The sequence below is a fragment of the Diabrotica undecimpunctata genome, chromosome 9, assembly GCF_040954645.1.
Source record: "Diabrotica undecimpunctata isolate CICGRU chromosome 9, icDiaUnde3, whole genome shotgun sequence".
Lineage (NCBI taxonomy): Eukaryota > Metazoa > Arthropoda > Insecta > Coleoptera > Chrysomelidae > Diabrotica > Diabrotica undecimpunctata.
Genome location: NC_092811.1, coordinates 64644290 through 64665091, shown reverse-complemented (window position 1 = coordinate 64665091; position 20802 = coordinate 64644290). Strand labels below are relative to the sequence as shown.

The 20802-nt window shown below is 32.8% G+C and overlaps 1 protein-coding gene across 1 annotated transcript; it reads right to left on the bottom strand.

The window, feature by feature from the left end:
• Positions 1–1348: 1348 nt before the first annotated feature.
• LOC140451011 (uncharacterized) lies at positions 1349–15276 on the bottom strand. The gene is made up of 8 exons (XM_072544717.1): positions 15123–15276; positions 14609–14845; positions 5024–5095; positions 4897–4965; positions 4646–4747; positions 4246–4587; positions 3531–4195; positions 1349–2377 (listed from the first exon to the last, which is right to left on the bottom strand). Exons 1-8 carry the CDS (start codon positions 15274–15276, stop codon positions 1349–1351), a joined length of 2670 nt encoding a protein of 889 aa, XP_072400818.1.
• Between the last annotated feature and the right edge of the window lie 5526 nt (positions 15277–20802).

Here is a 20802-nt window from a genome sequence, read left to right as displayed (position 1 = left end):
GATCCATTGTGATTTATATACAGTGAGGTCCTAAGGTAACGGATAAATTCAATATTTTTGTAACTAAAAATCTTTTGACGAAATCCTCATGTAGGTCGGTTTTTATTTTTTGTTGTGCATTTTTTTCAATAGAATCTTTTTATACAGGGCGTGTCGTGTAACAGTGGCCAATACCAACTTTCTTATTTTAGATACAACACCCTGTGTATTATTATATTTTTGAATTTCTTAGAATATTAGGTAAAATTTATATTTAATCTTCTATTCTTATCTTTAACCGTTTTTAAGTAATCGAGGTTGGAAAAGTGACATTTCGTGTATTTTTCCTCACAAAATCTAAACAGTTCGACCTAGAGTAAAATGGTTTTTACATTATTATCTTACTTTTTAATATGCTATCTAGTGGTATCAAACCCAGAGATGATAGGATTATATTCAAAATGACAAATTTTGAAATTTAGGGCCGACCACGACAATTTTCGTATTTTATTTTTATTTAATACCACTAGATAGCATATTAAAAACTAAGATAGTAATATAAAAACTAATTAAAATGGACCAAATCCAATAGTTGGCTGTATACCCTGAATCAATATAAAGACAAAAGCTTTTTGTAAATACAAAAAGCTTTTGTCTTAATATAAAAACCATTTTACTCTAGATCGAACTGTTTAGATTTTGTGAGCAATTGTCACTTTTCCAACCTCGATTACTCAAAAACAGTTAAAGATAGGAATAGAAGATTGAATATAAATTTTATCTAGAATATTCTTAGAAATCAAAAGATATAATAATATACAGGGTGTTGTATTTAAAATAAGAAAGTTGGTATTGGCCACTCTTACACGACACGCCCTGTATAAAAAGATTATATTCAAAAAAATGCACAACAAAAAACAAAAATCGACCTGTACGAGGATTTCGTCAAAATATTTTTAGTTACAAAAATATTGAATTTATCCGTTACTTTAGGACTCACATGTCGTATGGAAATAATCAACATTGACCACACCGGGTTTATTTAAAAAAAAATAGCCTCGATAAAAACGTAAAATAGGTAAAGTCTATACGTTAGCAATTGTACAAAACCCACTATTACCATTAGAAACATAGACTAGTTAGAAACTTTATTTTAAAACTAGAACAGCTAAGAAAAAATGAATGTTTGTCCAACCTCAAATTCTATCTACAACATTTCATTGGATTTACAAAATCCAAGAGAAAATATTAATATGACGACGTTTTAAAACGTTAATAAAATTAGGTTTAATTCAATAAGAAAGTAATACATTAAAACTATAGGATTGTAATAGAATATTTTATTGAAACTCGTAATCACTTGAATGAATTATTGTGATTTATATTTATTTTGTACAAATACTTTTATTGTGTCCCATTTCCTGGTTTTAAAAACATTTGGATACTTTTCTACCAAATTTAAAACTTCCATTTTTTTTGGCGGAATTTTCTTCTTAATATGACGTGCAAAGAATTTTTGCGTAAGTTCTTTTTCCTCTTTTGTCCATGGAACTAAAATACGTTTACCTTTCTCCTGTATTCTATTTTGTGACGGGATGTTTACTTCATTTTGTTGAAGAATAGGTTGATTAGTATTTTCTTCGTCACTATCAGCTTCTTCTGCGTCTTCCAATATCTCGTTATCGACTTCAATCTCATTTAAATTTCGATTTTTATATTGGTCAATATTAGTGTTTTGAGCGAGCAATAATATTTTGGAAACTTTTGCGGTTTGGTAAATGTCTGACGGGAGACGATACCACTCATCATGAGTTTTTGAGGTATGCCCCATAAATTTTGCTAGTTGTTCTAGTTCACCCTTTTCCATTTTTAAAATTTGTATTATTGTTGCTAAGTGTTTTCTGAGGCGAGTTGACGTGAGGGTAGTGATTTTGTTTGCATCATTCAACACCTTAGAAGCATGCTTTCTGAGAACATGATATCCACTGATGCAGTTAATAGTATTCGGTATGCCAAATAGGTATTCGTTGTAAGAGGTAAAAAAATTATTCCTATATTTAATTAAAGTGTCAACTCCACTTTTGGTCAATTTGTCAAACAGAACAGGTACGCCTCTACCTCTCTTACCTCTTATTACTATGCGTTTTAAAGAGTGAACTAAAATTTTCTCGGTTTCTGTTAGGACTTTCTCAAACTCTTTAGAAGATTGAGAATCATGATGTTTTAAATAAATATCTAAAGGTAATCTCTGCAGCTCCCCTACTCGTCTCTTATTAAAAAGTAGTAAGCTGCAATATGTACCTTCGAGCAGACATTTGTACGCTTGTGTGTTATTCACATTTTCATCCAGGTGAGTTATTGAAGATGTTATAAGCTCATCCAGATAAGTCTTCATTTTCTGAAAAAAAAATATGAAATGGATATTAGTATTAGTAATTTATATTCGTACATAAACTGTTATTAGTATTCTAGGTGCATTATCTACAGGGTGAGTTTTTAGTGTGAGATTGGTCGATAACTCCGTTAGAGTACAAGATATCCAAAAAAGGTTTTTAAGAAAAATTGTAGGCAATGATATGCTCCTTGCTTTGAAAATATGCCCAATTCTACAGGGTGGTTCATAACTGCGTGGTAAAGCAAAAATACATTTTTTTAAATGGGATACCCTGTATATATTCTCATATGTACATTTCTCTTATAATCCCTGTTCTTAAAATATAGGGTTCTATATTACTATACAGAGCATTTAACGAGTTATGACCATTTTAATTTCGAAATCTCTATGAACTAAAATGTCACAAATACACTAAAAAAAGATATGTAAAACGAAAGAAATATTTAGACATACTCACAATCGTTTATTTAACTATGGACGACCGGTTTCGACCACTAAAATTTACTGGTCATCATCAGGTCTCCGATATTGGAGAGTATATAACTGTATTATAGAACGATCAACTTAAGGGTAGGATCATGAGGAGTAGATATTTGGGAAATGTACTATCCCAAATATCTACTCCTCGAGATCTTACCCTAAAGTTGATCGTTCTATAATACAGTTATCACCCAATAGTTTGAACCAAGTAACACAAATGAAATTTTTACTACACGATAGTTTCCATAGCTTGTACCGGCATATAAGTATATTAGATAACCCTCAAACCATATTTAGGTTAGATTGGCATCTTACTTATTAGACCTCATAAAGCTTTTGTTGTCCTGATTTGTTGTTGATTTTTTAGCATTTTAATTAACTGTACCGGAGACCTGATGATGACCAGTAAAGTGTATTGGTCGAAACCGGTCGTCCATAGTTAAATAAACGATTGTGAGTAAGTCTAAACATTTTTTTCATTTTACGTACCTTTTGAAATGGACTCACAAGTGCAACCGATTCATAATTTGAATATACAATGAATTTATCAATTTTTAAATTAGTGTGCTAATGACAGTATTCTGACCAAAGAATTTTTCAGTAAAACATTCATAATGATATAGCAAAACAACAGGTAGGCTTTGAAAGAATGACAGTTGTTATACAGTCTACTTACAGCAATATCCTCAGCCATGGGAATCAGGGTCGGTTTATTAAATCGATTGATTTGAATATTCTGTCCAGCTTCAGTCGATATTTCTAACGCCCATTGATCATCGATAAGTTTTTTCATGACGTCTAAGCTCTTAATATTAGCAGAATCGACATCCCTTTGAACCTCCATAGAATAAGCAGAACTGATTGCTTTTTTAATTAATGTACCCATCTGAAGAGCAAGTGATGGTGACTGGAAACATTTGCTCTCGGTATTATAATTCGCAATTGACCGAGTTGCGGACACAATTGTTTTAAACTTTGAGGGATGTAGGAGGAAAAATAACGTTAAATTGCTATTGTTTTCAATTTTCCTGGATTGTATTAGAAGACGTGCTAAACGCCGCATTTGTCGTTTGGCTACTTGAATCAGATGTCTGTCTTTATGACTTTTTACATATTTCCTTCCTACATCGCATATAAGTTTGTCTTTCTTTGCTACTAAAGAGATGTCATCCGCAGCTAGTGAATTTAAAACACCCGAAGTCCTTAGTGGATCGGTTGATCCAAAATTAGTAGCCATTAGGTTTTGGGCTTCGGACTGATGTCGTACTTTTCCTGTTGCCTTTTTTTCATTAAAATAGCACCGTCTAATGTGGCGCCGAAGCGATTTTTTGGCATAATATCCTAAAAATAAACATTTAAAATAACAATTTATCTAAAAATTTGACAAATACTTTTACAGTGTATACATGGAAGCATGTTTGAATTAGTCGAAGATTCATCACTATTACTTAAAACATTTCTACGAAACACAGGTACGGATTTGCCAATGCAGAAGTCTCCCTCCTTTCGTATTTTATCAATGAAATATTTTCGTTTCGGATCCTTTTTGTCAAGAGATAAGTATTTTTGAACCTCAAGTTCATCACTATGAATTCTTTCAAGGTGTCTAGCAAAATTTAAAACAGGGATGTCGCAGTAAATACAATTGTGTTTTCTTCGTATCCTTCTTTTCTTCAAACATACACTGTCAATAAGAGAGGAATTAGTTTCATCCGCTGATTTTTCTATATTATCTGTAATGATAATAATAAGTATTATTATAAAATACTGAAAGCTGGTCTTTTCAATTACCGAGAGAAGATGATGCTATAAGTTCTTGATATATTGGATTAGGGGTAGAGTCATCTAAAATAGCATCATTTTCATACATCAAGTCACAATCTGTTTGTTGTTCTAAAATAGTTATTAAAAATTAAGCCACCGATTAGTTCATAGACACATGTAAAATAAGGAAGATGGAGATAAGATAACTATTTTTTGTCAACCGTGAGTACGTAATATGCTTATTAATTTGACCAAAATTTGTATTCAAAGAAACTTACTATTTGCCACACTGTCATCTGTTGTTTCAATAGAAATAGAGTGCATTTCATATGAGTCATCCAAATCATCTAAAATATATTACAGTTATAGTTAAAGTGTTTGAAATCAAAAATAAATATGTATTACCACTGAAACAGGTAGGAGTATATTCGCTACCGTTTGATGATCTTGATTGAACGAGAGGCTTAGAATGGCACTCTAAAAGAGAACATTAGTAGGTATAGAAAAATCGAAATAAAACTGACAAGGTTCAAAGTATATTGCCATTGTATAGCTTACGCAGATGGCCTAATCATAATAATATAACGCAAAATTAAGTATAAAATAAAATTATAATCAACGCTGCAAATAAAATTGTGTGAAAGATATATCGAAAACGACGGCTAATAAGGGTTTATTCTGAAACCAGTTTAAGATGGTTGCACATAGTGACAAAAATAAGTGACTATTAAAAAACAAAAATAGTAACTCAGGTTTTTAAGAATAGCAAAAATCAACAAGTTCTCCAGTGAGATATTATTAAGAAAATCGGTATCTAAACAACTAAGAGAAATAATAAAACAAAAATAGAGAATATAGAGAAGAAATTAAAAAGCTATAAAAACCAAATTTGCCGATGAAAACAAATTTTAAAAAACCAAACAAAACTTTAAATATGTGGACTGATTGATACTGATTGGAATATCAAACATTGATACGAATGAGTAGTGAAAAATTAAAGAAGAGAGAACAATTTTATAACATTATACATATAAACGAGGTGGTAAACATAGAAAAGGAAACAAAATTATGCGTTAAAAAGTCTGGCTTTAACTTGTAAAAAAAGTAAAAAAATTAATGAGAAAAACAGACAACTGAGGAAAGATATTATACATAAATAATGTTAGGAATTCATGTAAAAATATAAAATAAATTGTAAACAGTGTACAGTGGATTTGGAAGAATGGGAATTGGAAAAGAAAGGAACATTTACAAGGACTGAAATACAAAAAAAAAACGGAGAATAATGGTGAAAGAACAGTCGAATAGAAAACACGCGATAATTTGTGTAAGTTAATTAGGATAGATGCAAACAAAAAACAAGAAATGCCATATTAAAAGATTAGGACTTGGAATGCGACGATAATTAAGGAACAGTCAAGTTTTTATATTTAATTTACAGCTACAGAAAAATAAAATATTTTAGCAACCCTAGAAATAGAAAATAAAACAAGGGGAAGAAAAGGATGAATATTATTCAAAGCTGGAAAACATTAATTGTTAATCTTCCAAAGATTGATGTAACAATTAGATAATGTTTTTTGGGAATAAAACCACATTTTTTCAGGTGTCCGGATTTTTTTGACCAGCAGTGCATTATTTTCACGAGTAAGTTTTAGATCTAGAAAATTTATTGAGAGTTTTGTTTAATTTATTGGAGTTATTTTATCAAAATGTCTGTTTAGTTACTACGGTATTTTTCGTTTTAGTTATTCCTTTTAAGATTTTTTAAATACACTACCTTTTTAACCAACCTATTAACTTAATTTTAAATAGTTTCCTTGGAATTAAGTTGTTTTGTGATTTATTCCTTGAAATTGATGCAGTAGCATTAAAACCCGTAGAAACCGTTTAATAGTTTTTTTAACTTCTTTTAAGTTTTTAACTTCTATTAAGTAACTTTAGTGAAATTTTAAAGAATATTTATTTACCGTTATAAGAGTCAGTGATTTATCCTATACTATAAAAAGAATATAGCACGAAATGTAATAATTACTATGGCACTACACCGAGAATTTTTTAGGGGATTACCAAACGGGTTTTATAAGAGAAAGATTAGTGATAGATGTAATACATAATAATGACAGACGTTCCAGAAGCAAACAAACAACTTTTTGTAATTTTTATTTAATTTAGGAGAACATAAATATGATAAAGACGAGGAGATGAATAAATGTGTAAGACATTGACCACATTTTTTATGAATTGGAAATTTGTAATGTTAATAAGGATGACAGTAAAAGGTACACAGTAAAAAGTAAAAATGGAAAATACCCAAATAGATAGCTTTGCAATAAGATATGGACTAAGATCTATTATAACTAACATGTAACTTACCTGTACTTAAGGCTTCATTCACTAATTTCACTGTACGTGAACGAAACTTATATTTATGTTTAATTTTGTTCATATTCATCGTACGTAGATCACTTCCACAAATATTAACAGGCCTCGAAATATTTCAGTACTACACTTAAAACTGATTTAAAATTTTAAGAGTAAGTTACCGTATTTATACTAAATTATCGGACAAAGATGTTTCATGATGTTATGAAAAATCCACTAAAAGAGGATTTACGATTTTACAAAAATTAAGGGCCTATCTTAGGATTACCAAAATACAATATAATATAATAATACACGTTCATGTCGTAAAACCTTTTGAAATCTTATTTAAATAATCTTTCCTAAAAGCAATGTTAAGAAAAGTGAGATAAAGAGTTGGCTGTTCTGCACATTTACATATTTTCCGAAAACTAAACAATGAATTAGGAAGATAATATAACTTAACAATGAAATGGGTAAATTATTGGGAGACAAGGAGATTAAACAGTAATATTGTTGTGTATTTTCAAAAGAAATAAACGTGACAAATCACAATATCCATAGTTACCTTTTTATAAAATGACGTATTATGTTATTCAGAAAGGGATTATATTTTTACAGGTAGGTACCTTGTAAGCTGTCGTTATCACTTTATTTTTCATCTGGAATATTTACTGTTTTAAATATATTTCATTACAGAATCTAATAAATCCTTAATCTGCATCCAATTCTATTTTTATTAACTAAAAAACATCATGTCGAAATTGGTGATCACGATTTTTATCTTCTCATGAAATAAATTATACCTAAGTATTAAATAAATATCATTTTTGCTCAATTTTTGTTCATATTTTTATACAGGGTGATCCGTAAGTAATTGTACAAAAAGAAACAGTAGACTCTAAACTTCAAAATATTCCCATTTAAGCCAGTTTGCTTAAAATGTAAATATGTATTAAGAAAGATACAGGGTGTTAAAGTTGAAATTTAAAATTTTATTTTTCGCTACAACTTTCGTGTTTGTAGACATTTTTACGAATTAAAATTTATGACTGAGGGCTTTTGAGTACGAGGAATTATAATTTGATGCATACTTTGATGACTGATGTAGCTGATTGAGGACGCCACATACGCCACATAGGCGGCATACATTTGCGTTTAACTTTTTTGCTCTTTAAGTTAGCACTATTTGGGTAAAAAAATATTAGAGTTAAATGATTTTAACAAAAAAAGGTATAATTGTTAATAACTTCAAAACTTAACAGTTTACGAAATAATCCCATTTTACAAATCAGCTGCACAACTCTGATTTAATGCAATTACTCATAGCCACGAAGGAGAAATAGGCTAAACCATGAATACTTCTTAATTTCGGTATGAAATACCTTTAACAAAAGTTAAGAATGTACTATAAAGTATGAATAATTAATAACATGCTACATGTTTTGACATTGCATTATTTTATGTTTCATGAATTTGGCCAAATCTTATCATACGTTAATTCAATCCATAGTAATATTAAATTTACAAGAGAAATAAAACAAAACCAGTCAATAAATTTTCTATACTTAAAAATTATAAGAATTGAAAACAAACACGAGTTCTCTGTATTTCATAAACCTATACATACTGACACAACCATACACAGTACTTCATCCCATCCTGCACAACATAAATTAGCAGCCTACTATAGTATGTTCCACAGATTGACAGAAATCCCAATGTCAAATAATAACTTCGAAGTAGAATTGAATATCATTAAACTTATAGCAATAAATATTGGATACAACGAACACATAATAAACAAAATGTTACAGCAAAAACTACTCAAGAAAGCCCTTAAATCAATCTTCCCACCACAAGAGAAAAAGCCCAATACAATATATTGCTCGATCACGTCATATACAGGTAATATATTAACTAAAATAGTCAGACAGATCAAAAGAAAAGAATAACACCAGCATTTAAATATATTAAGAACAACAAGAGCCAAACGAAAAACATGCACTTACACACTGGGGTTTATAAACTCACCTGTGGAGACTGTCCAAAAGCTTACATCGGTCAAACCGGTAGAGCCTTCAACAAACGTATAACAGAACATAAAAGGGCTTTCAATAATAGGAAAACAGAATCCACATATGCACTTCACCTTCTAGATCATAATCATTCTTTTAACGACCAATTTCAAATTCTTCACGTCCAAAATAAAAGCCTTAAGCTATCTTTATTAGAATCTATGAAAATTAAAAGACACCAATTCTGAATGACGAACTTGAGACTAACAACTCCCCCCCCCTCAACCTGTTCAGTGAAACTATATAACCTGAACGCACAGTAGGTTAACCATCACTTAAGAAAGGCAAGTTGCCGAAACAGCGTAGTGACAATTACTAAATAAATTTTGTGGAAGTACAGAAAACAAAAGTTTTCAGTTGTTTTATTCTAGAAATTTTACATTTCATCATAAATTGTTAAGTTTCACACTAGTTTTTCAAAATGAGAGATGACCGAATGATATACAAATAAGCAAGAAATCGTTCTTGTTGTTACTAATGAAAATGGTACCAGTATTCGACAGGTGGCAAGGAATTTTATCGTCAGTTCTTCCGTCATCCATCATGCTTGGAATCGATATGTAGAAACCGGTCGATATAAAAGACGCATTGGACAGGGTCGTAAAAGGAAATCAAACCCAAGAGCTTCCTTCAGCAGCACGGGATTCAAACCATGGATTGGCCACCCCTGAGTCTCGATCTAAATCTAATTGAACATAGCTTAACTTTTTGGATCAATAGCAACAACTACTCCGATGGCTAATGCCTCTCCCGGTGTTGAATTACACTATTGATCCAAATGGTTGCAGAACAACACAACTCACCAAGTGTGAAACACTAGACAGCTGTTTCGGTCCACCCAGACTATCATTAGTGACGTTTGGGTTCACCATTGGAAAGTTGTCCGTTCTGCTTTGGGGACTGTGTCCTCTGACTATAAGATATAAGCGAAAAATTGCAATACACTCTTAACTGCTCAACATATCAAGGTGTTATAGCAGGTGTTCCGCGTGCAATGCTGCCATGTTCACATGTACAGCGTGGAAAACAAGAGTCATTTGCTGTCGGTTAAGGTTACCGAAAACCCAAGCAAAGCTTAACTTTTTGGATCAATAGCAACAACTACTCCAGTGACTCCAATAGTGAACATGGCAGCATTGCACGCGGAACACCTGCTATAACACCTTGATGTGTTGAGCAGTTAAGAGTGTATTGCATTTATTCGCTTATACTAATTGAACATCTTTGGGATATGTTAGATAGATGTGTCCCGAGGCGCCCACATCCACCTCAAATCCTTCAACAACTAAAAGAAACTCTAATCGAAGAATGGGAAAATATAGGTACCTCAACAAGATATCGACAGGCTTATACGCAGCATGCCACGTAGATTTCAAGCACTAATTCGCGCTGGTGAAAAATACACACGATATTAAGAATCAATTTTTCTTCATATCCTTACGTTAGAGATGTGGAACAACTGCTTATTCCATTTCATTTGTTGTAGTGTTTTCAAGTTGTTATGATTATCTTCAAAATGGTATGTAGAAATGGTTTTAATTTATTAAATTTATTTGAACAAAACATGATTCCTTTATTCAGGTAATAAGATTTCTATATTATTAAAATTATTAAGACGCAAATATGTGTGAGGCAAAATTAATAACAAACTATGAACGAATAAATAAACGAAACACAAATATAGAGATATCAGCAGGAGTGGTGAGAAAAGCAAAGAATAGTAGAAGGCAGGAGAGTAATAATATCCCAGTTAAAGACAAAAAATGATCCAGAAATTGAAATTTCATAAGACACTTTAATAAAATATAGGTAGAAGAGCGAGCACTAAATCCTACATATCTGATCTACCCGAAAATGTATTACTTTGCTATACTATAAAATACTAGTTATGTTTGGATCAACAGAAACAACTACTCCGAGGGCTAATACCCCTACCGGCATTGAATTATACTATTGATCCTATAGTCGCAGAACAACACAACCCATCAAGTGTGAAACGCCAAACAGCTGTTTCGGTCCGCCAGACCTCATCAGTGACGCTTGGCTTCTCCATTGGAAAGTTGTTCGTTCTGCTTAAGGGTACAAGGTCCTCTGAATCTCAAATGTAGATGAGAATGCAATCCACTCTTAACTGATCAACATTTAATATGTCATCACAGGTGTTCCGTGTGCAATGCCGCCAGGTCACCCATGTACAGCTTGGAACAACAAGAGCCATTTGCTGATCGGTTTAGGTCACCGAAACCCAATTAATTATATTTAGATCAACAGAAACAACTACTCAGAGGGCTAATACCCCTACCGGCATTGAATTATACTATTGATCCTATAGTCGCAGAACAACACAACCCATCAAGTGTGAAACGCCAAACAGCTGTTTCGGTCCGCCAGACCTGATCAGTGACGCTTGGCTTCTCCATTGAAAAGTGTTCGTTCTGCTTAAGGGGACAAGGTCCTCTGAATCTCAAATGTAAATGAGAATGCAATCCACTCTTAACTGATCAACATTTAATATGTCATCACAGGTGTTCCGTGTGCAATGCTGCCAGGTCACCCATGTACAGCTTGGAACAACAAGAGCCATTTGCTGATCGGTTTAGGTCACCGAAACCCAACCAATTATGATTGGATCAACAGAAACAACTACTCCGTGGGCTAATACCCCTACCGGCATTGAATTATACTATTGATCCTATGGTCGCAGAAAAACACAACCCATCAAGTGTGAAACGCCAAACAGCTGTTTCGGTCCGCCAGACCTTATCTGTGACGCTTGGCTTCTCCATTGGAAAGTTGTCCGTTCTGCTTAAGGGGACAAGGTCCTCTGAATCTCAAATGTAAATGAGAATGCAATCCACTCTTAACTGATCAACATTTAATATGTCATCACAGGTGTTCCGTGTGCAATGCTGCTAGGTCACCTATGTGATCAGTTAAGAGTGGATTGCATTCTCATTTACATTTGAGATTCAGAGGACCTTGTCCCCTTAAGCAGAACGGACAACTTTCCAATGGAGAAGCCAAGCGTCACTGATGAGGTCTGGCGGACCGAAACTGCTGTTTGGCGTTTCACACTTGATGGGTTGTGTTGATCTGCGACCATTGGATCAATAGTATAATTCAATGCCAGTAGGTGTATTACCCCTCGGAGTAGTGGTTTTTGTTGATCCAAACATAATTGGTTGGGTTTCGGTGACCTAAACCGATCAGCAAAGGGCTCTTGTTGTTCCAAGTTGTACATGGGTGACCTGGCAGCATTGCACACGGAACACCGGTGATGACATATTAAATGTTGATCAGTTAAGAATGGATTGCATTCTCATTTACATTTGAGATGCAGAGGACCTTGTCCCCTTAAGCAGAACGGACAACTTTCCAATGGAGAAGCCAAGCGTCACTGATGAGGTCTGGCGGACCGCAACAACTGTTTGGCGTTTCACACTTGATGGGTTGTGTTGTGCTGCGACCATTGGATCAATAGTATAATTCAATGCCGGTAGGGGTATTAGCCCTCGGAGTAGTTGTTTCTGTTGATCTAAACATAATTAATTGGGTTTCGGCGGCCTAAACCGATCAGCAAATGGCTCTTGTTGTTCCAAGCTGTACATGGGTGACCTGGCAGCATTGCACACGGAACACCTGTGATGACATATTAAATGTTGATCAGTTAAGAGTGGATTGCATTCTCATTTACATTTGAGATTCAGAGGACCTTGTCCCCTTAAGCAGAACGGACAACTTTCCAATGGAGAAGCCAAGCGTCACTGATTAGGTCTGGCGGACCGAAACAGCTGTTTGGCGTTTCACACTTGATGGGTTGTGTTGTTCTGCAACCATTGGATCAATAGTATAATTCAATGCCGGTAGGGGTATTAGCCCACGGAGTAGTTGTTTCTGTTGATCCAATCATAATTGGTTGGGTTTCGGTGACCTAAACCGATCAGCAAATGGCTCTTGTTGTTAAAAGCTGTACATGGGTGACCTGGCAGCATTGGACACGGAACACCTGTGATGACATATTAAATGTTGATCAGTTAAGAGTGGATTGCATTCTCATTTACATATAAAATACTAGCTTTTATCCTCGATTCGATTGTGATGGCGTCTTCTGCCGAGAAGTATCCCTTGAAAATACAACTTTTTTTAATAAAATGTATCATCTGTGCTTATTTGTGTCCCTGTCAAAATTGCAAAAATAATCAATATGATCGGTTAAAAAGTTAAACAGGGAATGCGAAAAAAAAACAATCCGACAAACACCTTACACTCACATTTATAATATTAGTTAATATTTTCACAGAAAAAAAGACAAAGCATAACCAGAGATAGATAAAAACTAAGCATCTTAACGAAAGAATCTTATTAACACAGCGCCAAACCACATTTTCAAAATTCACAACATTTTTAAATGCATTTACAACCCCTAACATTAAATGCTTTTTAATACACAACGTTTTAGCAATGTGCTTCAAAAAATTATACACATGGCGCTGAGAAATAAGGTTATAAAACCTTTCAAAAAGAATAAAAGACTGCAGATAACAAGAAAGTAAGATAAAACCAATAATATATTGTAAATCCAAAAACTAAACAAAAAATATCCATTCTAAGAATTAAACTCAAACGCGAATCGACCAGATGTTACTCGAACCTTTATAAACCTGGAATCTAAGACAATCTAAGTGACTAACTGGCTTCCAAAATCGTATCACATCCTGTAGATGCCAATTGAACCGCTAAGCTGTAACGACATGAATATCGCTTCAACTCAATATACACAAATCGATGGTGGCGCTGCTTATTTTTTGCCTCGAACTACGATTTATTTACGAATCAAAAAACGGTCCAATTGGATTCCGGGTTCATATCGCGTAAAGAGCCTTATAATATCATCCACTATGCGTTTCTGATATTATTTTGAAGAGGTCAATTGGCATCCGAATACCGGATGCCAATTGACCAGCGGAAGCCAATTGAACCTACAACTTTACATGTGGGAAGTCAATTGTTACCGTAATATATATATATATATATATATATATATATATATATATATATATATATATATATATATATTATTATTATTATTAAAATATATACTGTCTCTTCTTCTTCTAATGCAAAAAGAACAAACCATTTACATGTTATATTTTTCCTTTTAGTGCAGCTTTGTATTTTGTATTGTACCTAAATTGTACTAAAATTTAAATACCTAAAAACTGGGATAACTCATGTAGGAATTGAAATAAATAAACATGGAATTCTGATTTAAAGCTTTTTAATTATTTGTTTTAAACATTAGGAATATTTATCCTCCACACAGCTATTTGCATAAAAAATGATGCCTTCCGTTTAATTTTTTCGCTGCTGTTTGGAATTTTTTTCAGTTCCTGCATAAGCGCCATGGCAAAATCTTCTTGGTCGTTATCATTATTGGTCAGAATTTGTTCTAAATTCCGGCATAGACTTGTGCAAGTATTGACAAGTTTATCAATTAATATCTTATTTTTTGCTTTTCTTTTTATATTTTTTTCAACCCTGAGATTACCAATTGCTTCATTTGTAACTTTGGGCGTGGATAGTAACTGTGTCATTGTTTTCGGTAATAACACACAGTCTGATTCTAAAGTCTCTTCTTGCCGTGACTCATTTAAAATATCCTCGTCTACTTCAGGTGTCATGTTCTGTGGGAACAGAGGAAAGAATACCCTCATCGTCCACAAGCATTTCTGACCATGAACTTGATGCATGGTCAGTCTTTTGAAGTAGTATATTGCTCTTGGTTCTAAAATAATTAACTATATATAGTGAGACAGTTCTCTAATACTCTTACTTAAATATTACCTTCTGATCTGAATTCCTTTTGCAAGGAATCCCATCCTGTCATATAGGGTCCATGTATTAGTTTGAGAAGCAGAACCTGTTTTTATTTTTTTTTCTTTTAATTCTTTCTCGAATAAATTTTGTTCGCAAATATTCCCAAAGTTCTTGACATTCTTTTACTGAAAATTCGTACTAGTTGCATTAAAAGTTTCTCCAAAAAAAAAAGATGGAAAACTTACCCCTGGCTTCCAATATCAGAGCAATGGACTGCCATGCATTTTCTTTTGCGATTCTATCTTTATATTCTTTACATTTTTGATCCCACAATTGTGGGTACTGCTCCACCATATTTACAAGAACTTCCTCGTCTAACGGAATCGCAGATGCACTCATATTTTTTATTTTAAAACGAAATAATAATTACGAAAACAATACGTGACAATACGACGTTGAATTCGCTCCAAAAACATTAAAATAGTAGGGTTATGTATGATCTCTGAAGCAGGCTTGGAAACAGCAGGTGATTCTACCAACGCATGCGCATATTTCAACAATTCCATAATGTTTAATACTTAATTCATAAATGTTGAATGTTACCAACTTTGAAGGTCACGTTTTAAGGACTAAGTTTATGTTTTATGTATTATGGATGCTTTTAAATGGGTACATTTATTTATTAACTTTCAACATTATGCTTATATAATAAGATTATCGTTAAAGACTAAAATTATGTTTATGCCCGTTTATAAATCCGGCTTTATTGTTATTTCTATTGAATTTGTGACTTAAATTTTTCTGCTAACTCAAACGCCACAGTTCGTACATGGCCACGAGTGGGTGCAAAACCATACTTTTGCAATTTCTTAATATGCAGCACTACTTTCATCTCGATCTCATTCCCAAGAGTTGAAGAAGGTCCAAGACGATTGTGTTTTTTTAGATCATTATTTTTCATTCTTCTCTATGCTTACTTCGAGGTATGTATACTTCGAGGTATGCTATAAGCTAGTGCAGCTCGATTTAGTCCCATGCGATTTCTGCAACCGCATTTTGTAGTGCTTCTTCGTTCCATTTACCTCTTTCAACAGTAGATTTCTGCTTATAATATGAAGGCATACTGTAACATGTAACAATATAGAAATTAATAATAATTATTAAAAAAATTGTTGAATAATACAAACCCAATACTTATTATTAGCCCATCTATACCGATACACTGTGGCCCGTCTATCCCAAAAGTTCGGTAGAGACGTGCCTCGCCATCTAACACACAGTTTAAATTTTATAACGGTTATTTTATTTTAGGTTCAGTTGTTTAATCTCAATATAACAGTTGAATACATAAAAAATCAAAAAAACTTACCTTTTGTCAAAACTTACAAAACTTAAAAATCCACCAAGGAAAAATTTCACCAACAACATATAATTAAGTAAAAAAATCTCCGTTGTTTATGCATACACGTCGCAATGACCACGTTCACAAGGTCTGTCGTTGACTAAATGATATAAATCGACGTTGTCGCACTGCACAGTAGGATCTGCAATATGACGAATGGCCCGTCTATACCGATGGCCCATCTCTCCCGGACTTACGCTATGTATATATATATATATATATATATATATATATATATATATATATATATATACTTTGGTCGGTAGAGATGGTATAAGCCAGTTTGGTGTAGAACTTTATTCTAAATGTGAAATTTTCGGTGATAGGCTGTCACCTTCATCAGCCCCTAAATGGAAAACTTATTTAGTACAAATGGTGGAATATGTGGAATATGTTAAAAATATTAAAAAATACATTTAAAATTTTCAATAAAAACATTACAACAAAAAGGGTATTTTTACAAATACAACACAAAAACATCTAAAATCCAACAAAAACCGCATCTTCATGTTTAAAGTAGAAAAGAAGAATTTTTCCTCTTTTTTGATGACAATGTTTCTGATTTCTGTCAATATCTAGATGTCATGTAACAAGGTTATATTTACATGCACCTCATGCAATAACATGGCAATTGGAAAAAATCTTTTAAAGAACCAAAATTGCAGGGAAATGAAGGCTGCTCTCAACTGCAGGCAGGTCATGTGTGTATGTTATGATAAGTTACCTCTATTTTTCAACCTGTTACATCTTGTCAAGTCCTGCTGAAGCAAAAAAGAATAAATACAACTTAAGTTTTCAACATCTTTCTTACAGTTCATAGAAGAGCTGCAGTTATGTATGTAGCCATGGACGTATAAACATAGATGGACACAGCAATAAGATACCTTAAACACACACTGTTTTGAAGCTTCGATATTCCTGGACAAGAGGGTAAAGGGGAGTAAAACGGGTATCAATAGACTGTGATACTTCCTCAACGAGCATAAGCGTGCTTGAATTTTTACTCGTGGGAATAATTATTCAGACGTTAATAATTGGAAGTAGTAGTAATGTATAAAAACATGTTTTTATAGAAAAAATAAAATACAACTTTATTTGCTTTAAAATTAATGCAATAAAATATAGTTGAGCTCAAGTTAATTTTTTAATAGGTTAAAATAATGCTACGATAAAAAAACAATTAAAAAATATACATTTGTCAAATTTAAGTACATAAGGTAAATGTACCTATTATCGGCACCTTTAGCACGTTAAGCACAATGGAGCTTCATTTTAATAAGTTTAGTAACCAAATTACCTGAACAACGTGTATTTAGATTATGGTTTGGGCTAATAAAATCTATCACAATTACACATAAAATATTTATTTTATCCTAAAGAAACTTATAATATTTAAAATATTAATGAAAAGTGTCCAAAGTCCCCATTATCGGCATTCTAAATTAAATGCATGCTCTAATCTTCGGCACATCAAAGATCCTTTTTTCGACATGAGTTAGATACCCAAGATTTGAATTGTATAGGATACCTAAATATTTTGTTAGATAGGTACTATTGAAGTAAATAAATTATTGTAGGTATGTAAATACACTAAATTGAAAATTCAAATAAAATAACGGTAAATATTTACATTAAACGGGTTTGCCAAAAATCGCGGTTTTTTTTTGGACTTAGCCTAAAAATGCGAAAAAGGCCAAATTTCAATAATTGCAATGCAGAAAGTTAATAAAAGTATGAATTAAGTTAAAAAAAAAAATTAAAAGTGGAATAAAAGGCGGTAGATCATTAAAAATGGACAGTACAAACAACTAATAAAATAGTAAATTATCATAATAATATGACATGTAATAAAACAATTGTAATTATCAACAGGATTTTGATGTTAAATCAGGTAAAAATGCATATTAATATTGTTAAATAGTCCAAATTCATTTAAGTTGCACATCAAAATTACCGTTATGCGCACTAGTTGAGTTTTTGTAGACCTGCACATTGTTGCCATATTTAAAATTTATTTTTACGGAACAAACAAAGATATATATATATATATATATATATATATATATATATATATATATATATATATATATATATATATATATATATATATATATATATATATTGTTAAATCAAAAGAAGTCAAATATATATGTATATTAACCTACCTTAGTATGCCGGTAAATACAATTCTGCCGCAGCTTTAAAAAAAATGGTGCAGCCTCTCCATGCGGTCAGGATATCTCCTCTTGAAGTAAAATTCGGCGAGGTATCCAATAAAATGTTCCTGCCTGACGCCATATTTGGGAATACTACTGCGAACTTCCTGCCATAACCTCCCAATGTTATTGGTGTGTGTGCCAGTATCAGGGTCGACAAAATGCTTGGAATGATTCACAGTTTGATGTTTAAATCCTTCATGGGCCAAACAATTATATGATTTCCAACAATCGCTATAAATGGTTGTCCCAGGAAGAATCCATTCGCGAATTATTCCGAGCAAAGTATCGGCATCCCTTCTATCAACAGGAATAACGAAAAAGTTCCCAGTGTTTCGCTCGTATCATCCAAATATCCATTGGCCAGTATACAGACGTCCTCTATTGTCCTTCCTCCTTCCAAATTTTGCCTCGTCAATCTCTACAACAGTATTATTTCCGCCCAGCTTTGTAGAGTTGTTTTTAGCGAAACTAATAAACACTTCTCTACAATAACTGTACCAATTTACCATTGTAGAAGAAGATATCCCTAACTCACTCTCCACAAGAGATTGCCGTGGAGGCTTAAGATGCAATAAAGCCGACACCAGAAGAAAAATTTTGTCCAACGGCAGTCTAGCATGTTCAAAAAACGTACCTTTTGTTGCCGAGATACAAAATCCACACTTTTTAGGAGTTTTTTTCTTCATTATGACTTTTTTATTGCATCTAAAAGTCATTTTGCTGTCCATTTTTAAGGTATTTCCGCACCGGCACACTATCACCTCCTTCAAAACACCGTGTTTGAAGTAAAAATCCATAAGTCTGCCTTCATTTTTAGCCACAAAACCACTTTCAAAGATTCCCACGCTACAACCAACACACGCCATTTTTTTAATGCCTTTCACCTTTTCGCAGCGACAATTTTTAAAGAAATGCTACTTTTGCACATCCCTTAGTTAAGGGTGGAAACTTGATTGCCAAGTTTCGATGTTCGCAAAAATATTTCTATACCATATAATTTGTTTAGACATATATTTACGTACCAATCTATAAACATGTTAAAAACAAAACATTTACATTAATTTCAGTTCAAAATCCAACCATAAATCAATTTTCGCTAATATATTTGATACATATTAATAAAAAAAATATTGGTATTTCCTTATTTATGATTGTTTGATGATTTACATGGCAACAGCGCGAAGAGCAAATTGAAGTTAGCTACACAATAATAATTATATTGTAATTTTCTGAAATTGCCCAATATAAATTATCCCAACCAAATCACTTAATAACTTTAAAAAACAATAAACCTAACCCAACCTAACAACTTAATAAACAATATTTATATTTAATTAACAAATTCCTTATTTTCCAACAATGTAAGACTTTTACAACTAAGGCATGCCAGCCAAGGCTAAGCACATTGAATGAAAAAAAGAAAGAAATCAGACAAAAATAAGCAATATGTTTCATTAATTATATATTAGAAATAAATATTAAGTAAATACAACAAATAATCATAACTGAAATAACAAATTCTCTATTTCCATAAAAAATAATTATATTTTTTAAATGAGGCAACATTGTGCAATGAAATGCGCTCAATCTACGTGCGCATCCTGTCACGGAGGCCATATTTTGAAATCTCATCTTCAGTTAGACCAAGACAAGCCTCATGATAGTATTTCAAGCAAGAACCACAAAGGCGCATGTCCAGCTGATCGTCAGTGTCACACAATGAACAATACCAAGATTCCTGTAAAGATTTAGATGTTGAAGGTTCGCTAATTAACATGCTTTTATTTTCTTGCATTTCCTGTGTGGTTTTGTTTCAAAGATGGAGAGAGCTGCTGTGACGAGGATTGACTGGAGGAGAATGGATTAGAAATTATGATAGGAATATCTTCAGCGACGCCTACCGGGAGAAATAAATTTGTACAGTCAATCAATTCTGTAACATCAACCTCATCGTCATTTACTTTCTTAGCAAATGTGTTGTTCTCATTTTCTAAGTTATCATTGAATTCGTTATTTACAGTTGTTTCTTGGTCGCCCATTTCGTTATGAATTTCCACTTCTGTAAATGAGTCATTCGTAACAAAGTCGACTGGAAGTTCATTGGAAGGCTTGTTCATGGCTTTGACTTTCATTACCTTCCATAATGAAAATAAGCTGGTGTGCTCTACTGGTCCTTCCCTAATTAACCCAGAAAGCTCAAACAATCGCAGCATATCAATTGAAATGCATTCTTCTACAACTCTCAGGGCGACTTGAAGTTCTGTAGGTTGTTATTGTTCTTGTATCTTTTGACAGTTTTGTGCT

What these genes read in the sequence shown, in the direction of transcription:
- LOC140451011 (XM_072544717.1), bottom strand. Translation starts at nt 15,276, where the DNA reads ATGAGTGCATCTGCGATTCCGTTAGACGAGGAAGTTCTTGTAAATATG. An exon ending in TACTCCTACCTGTTTCAGTG is followed by an intron (nt 4,966 to 5,023) that starts GTAATACATATT and finishes AATATATTTTAG; the next exon opens with ATGATTTGGATGACTCATAT. An exon ending in AGATGACAGTGTGGCAAATA is followed by an intron (nt 4,748 to 4,896) that starts GTAAGTTTCTTT and finishes TAACTATTTTAG; the next exon opens with AACAACAAACAGATTGTGAC.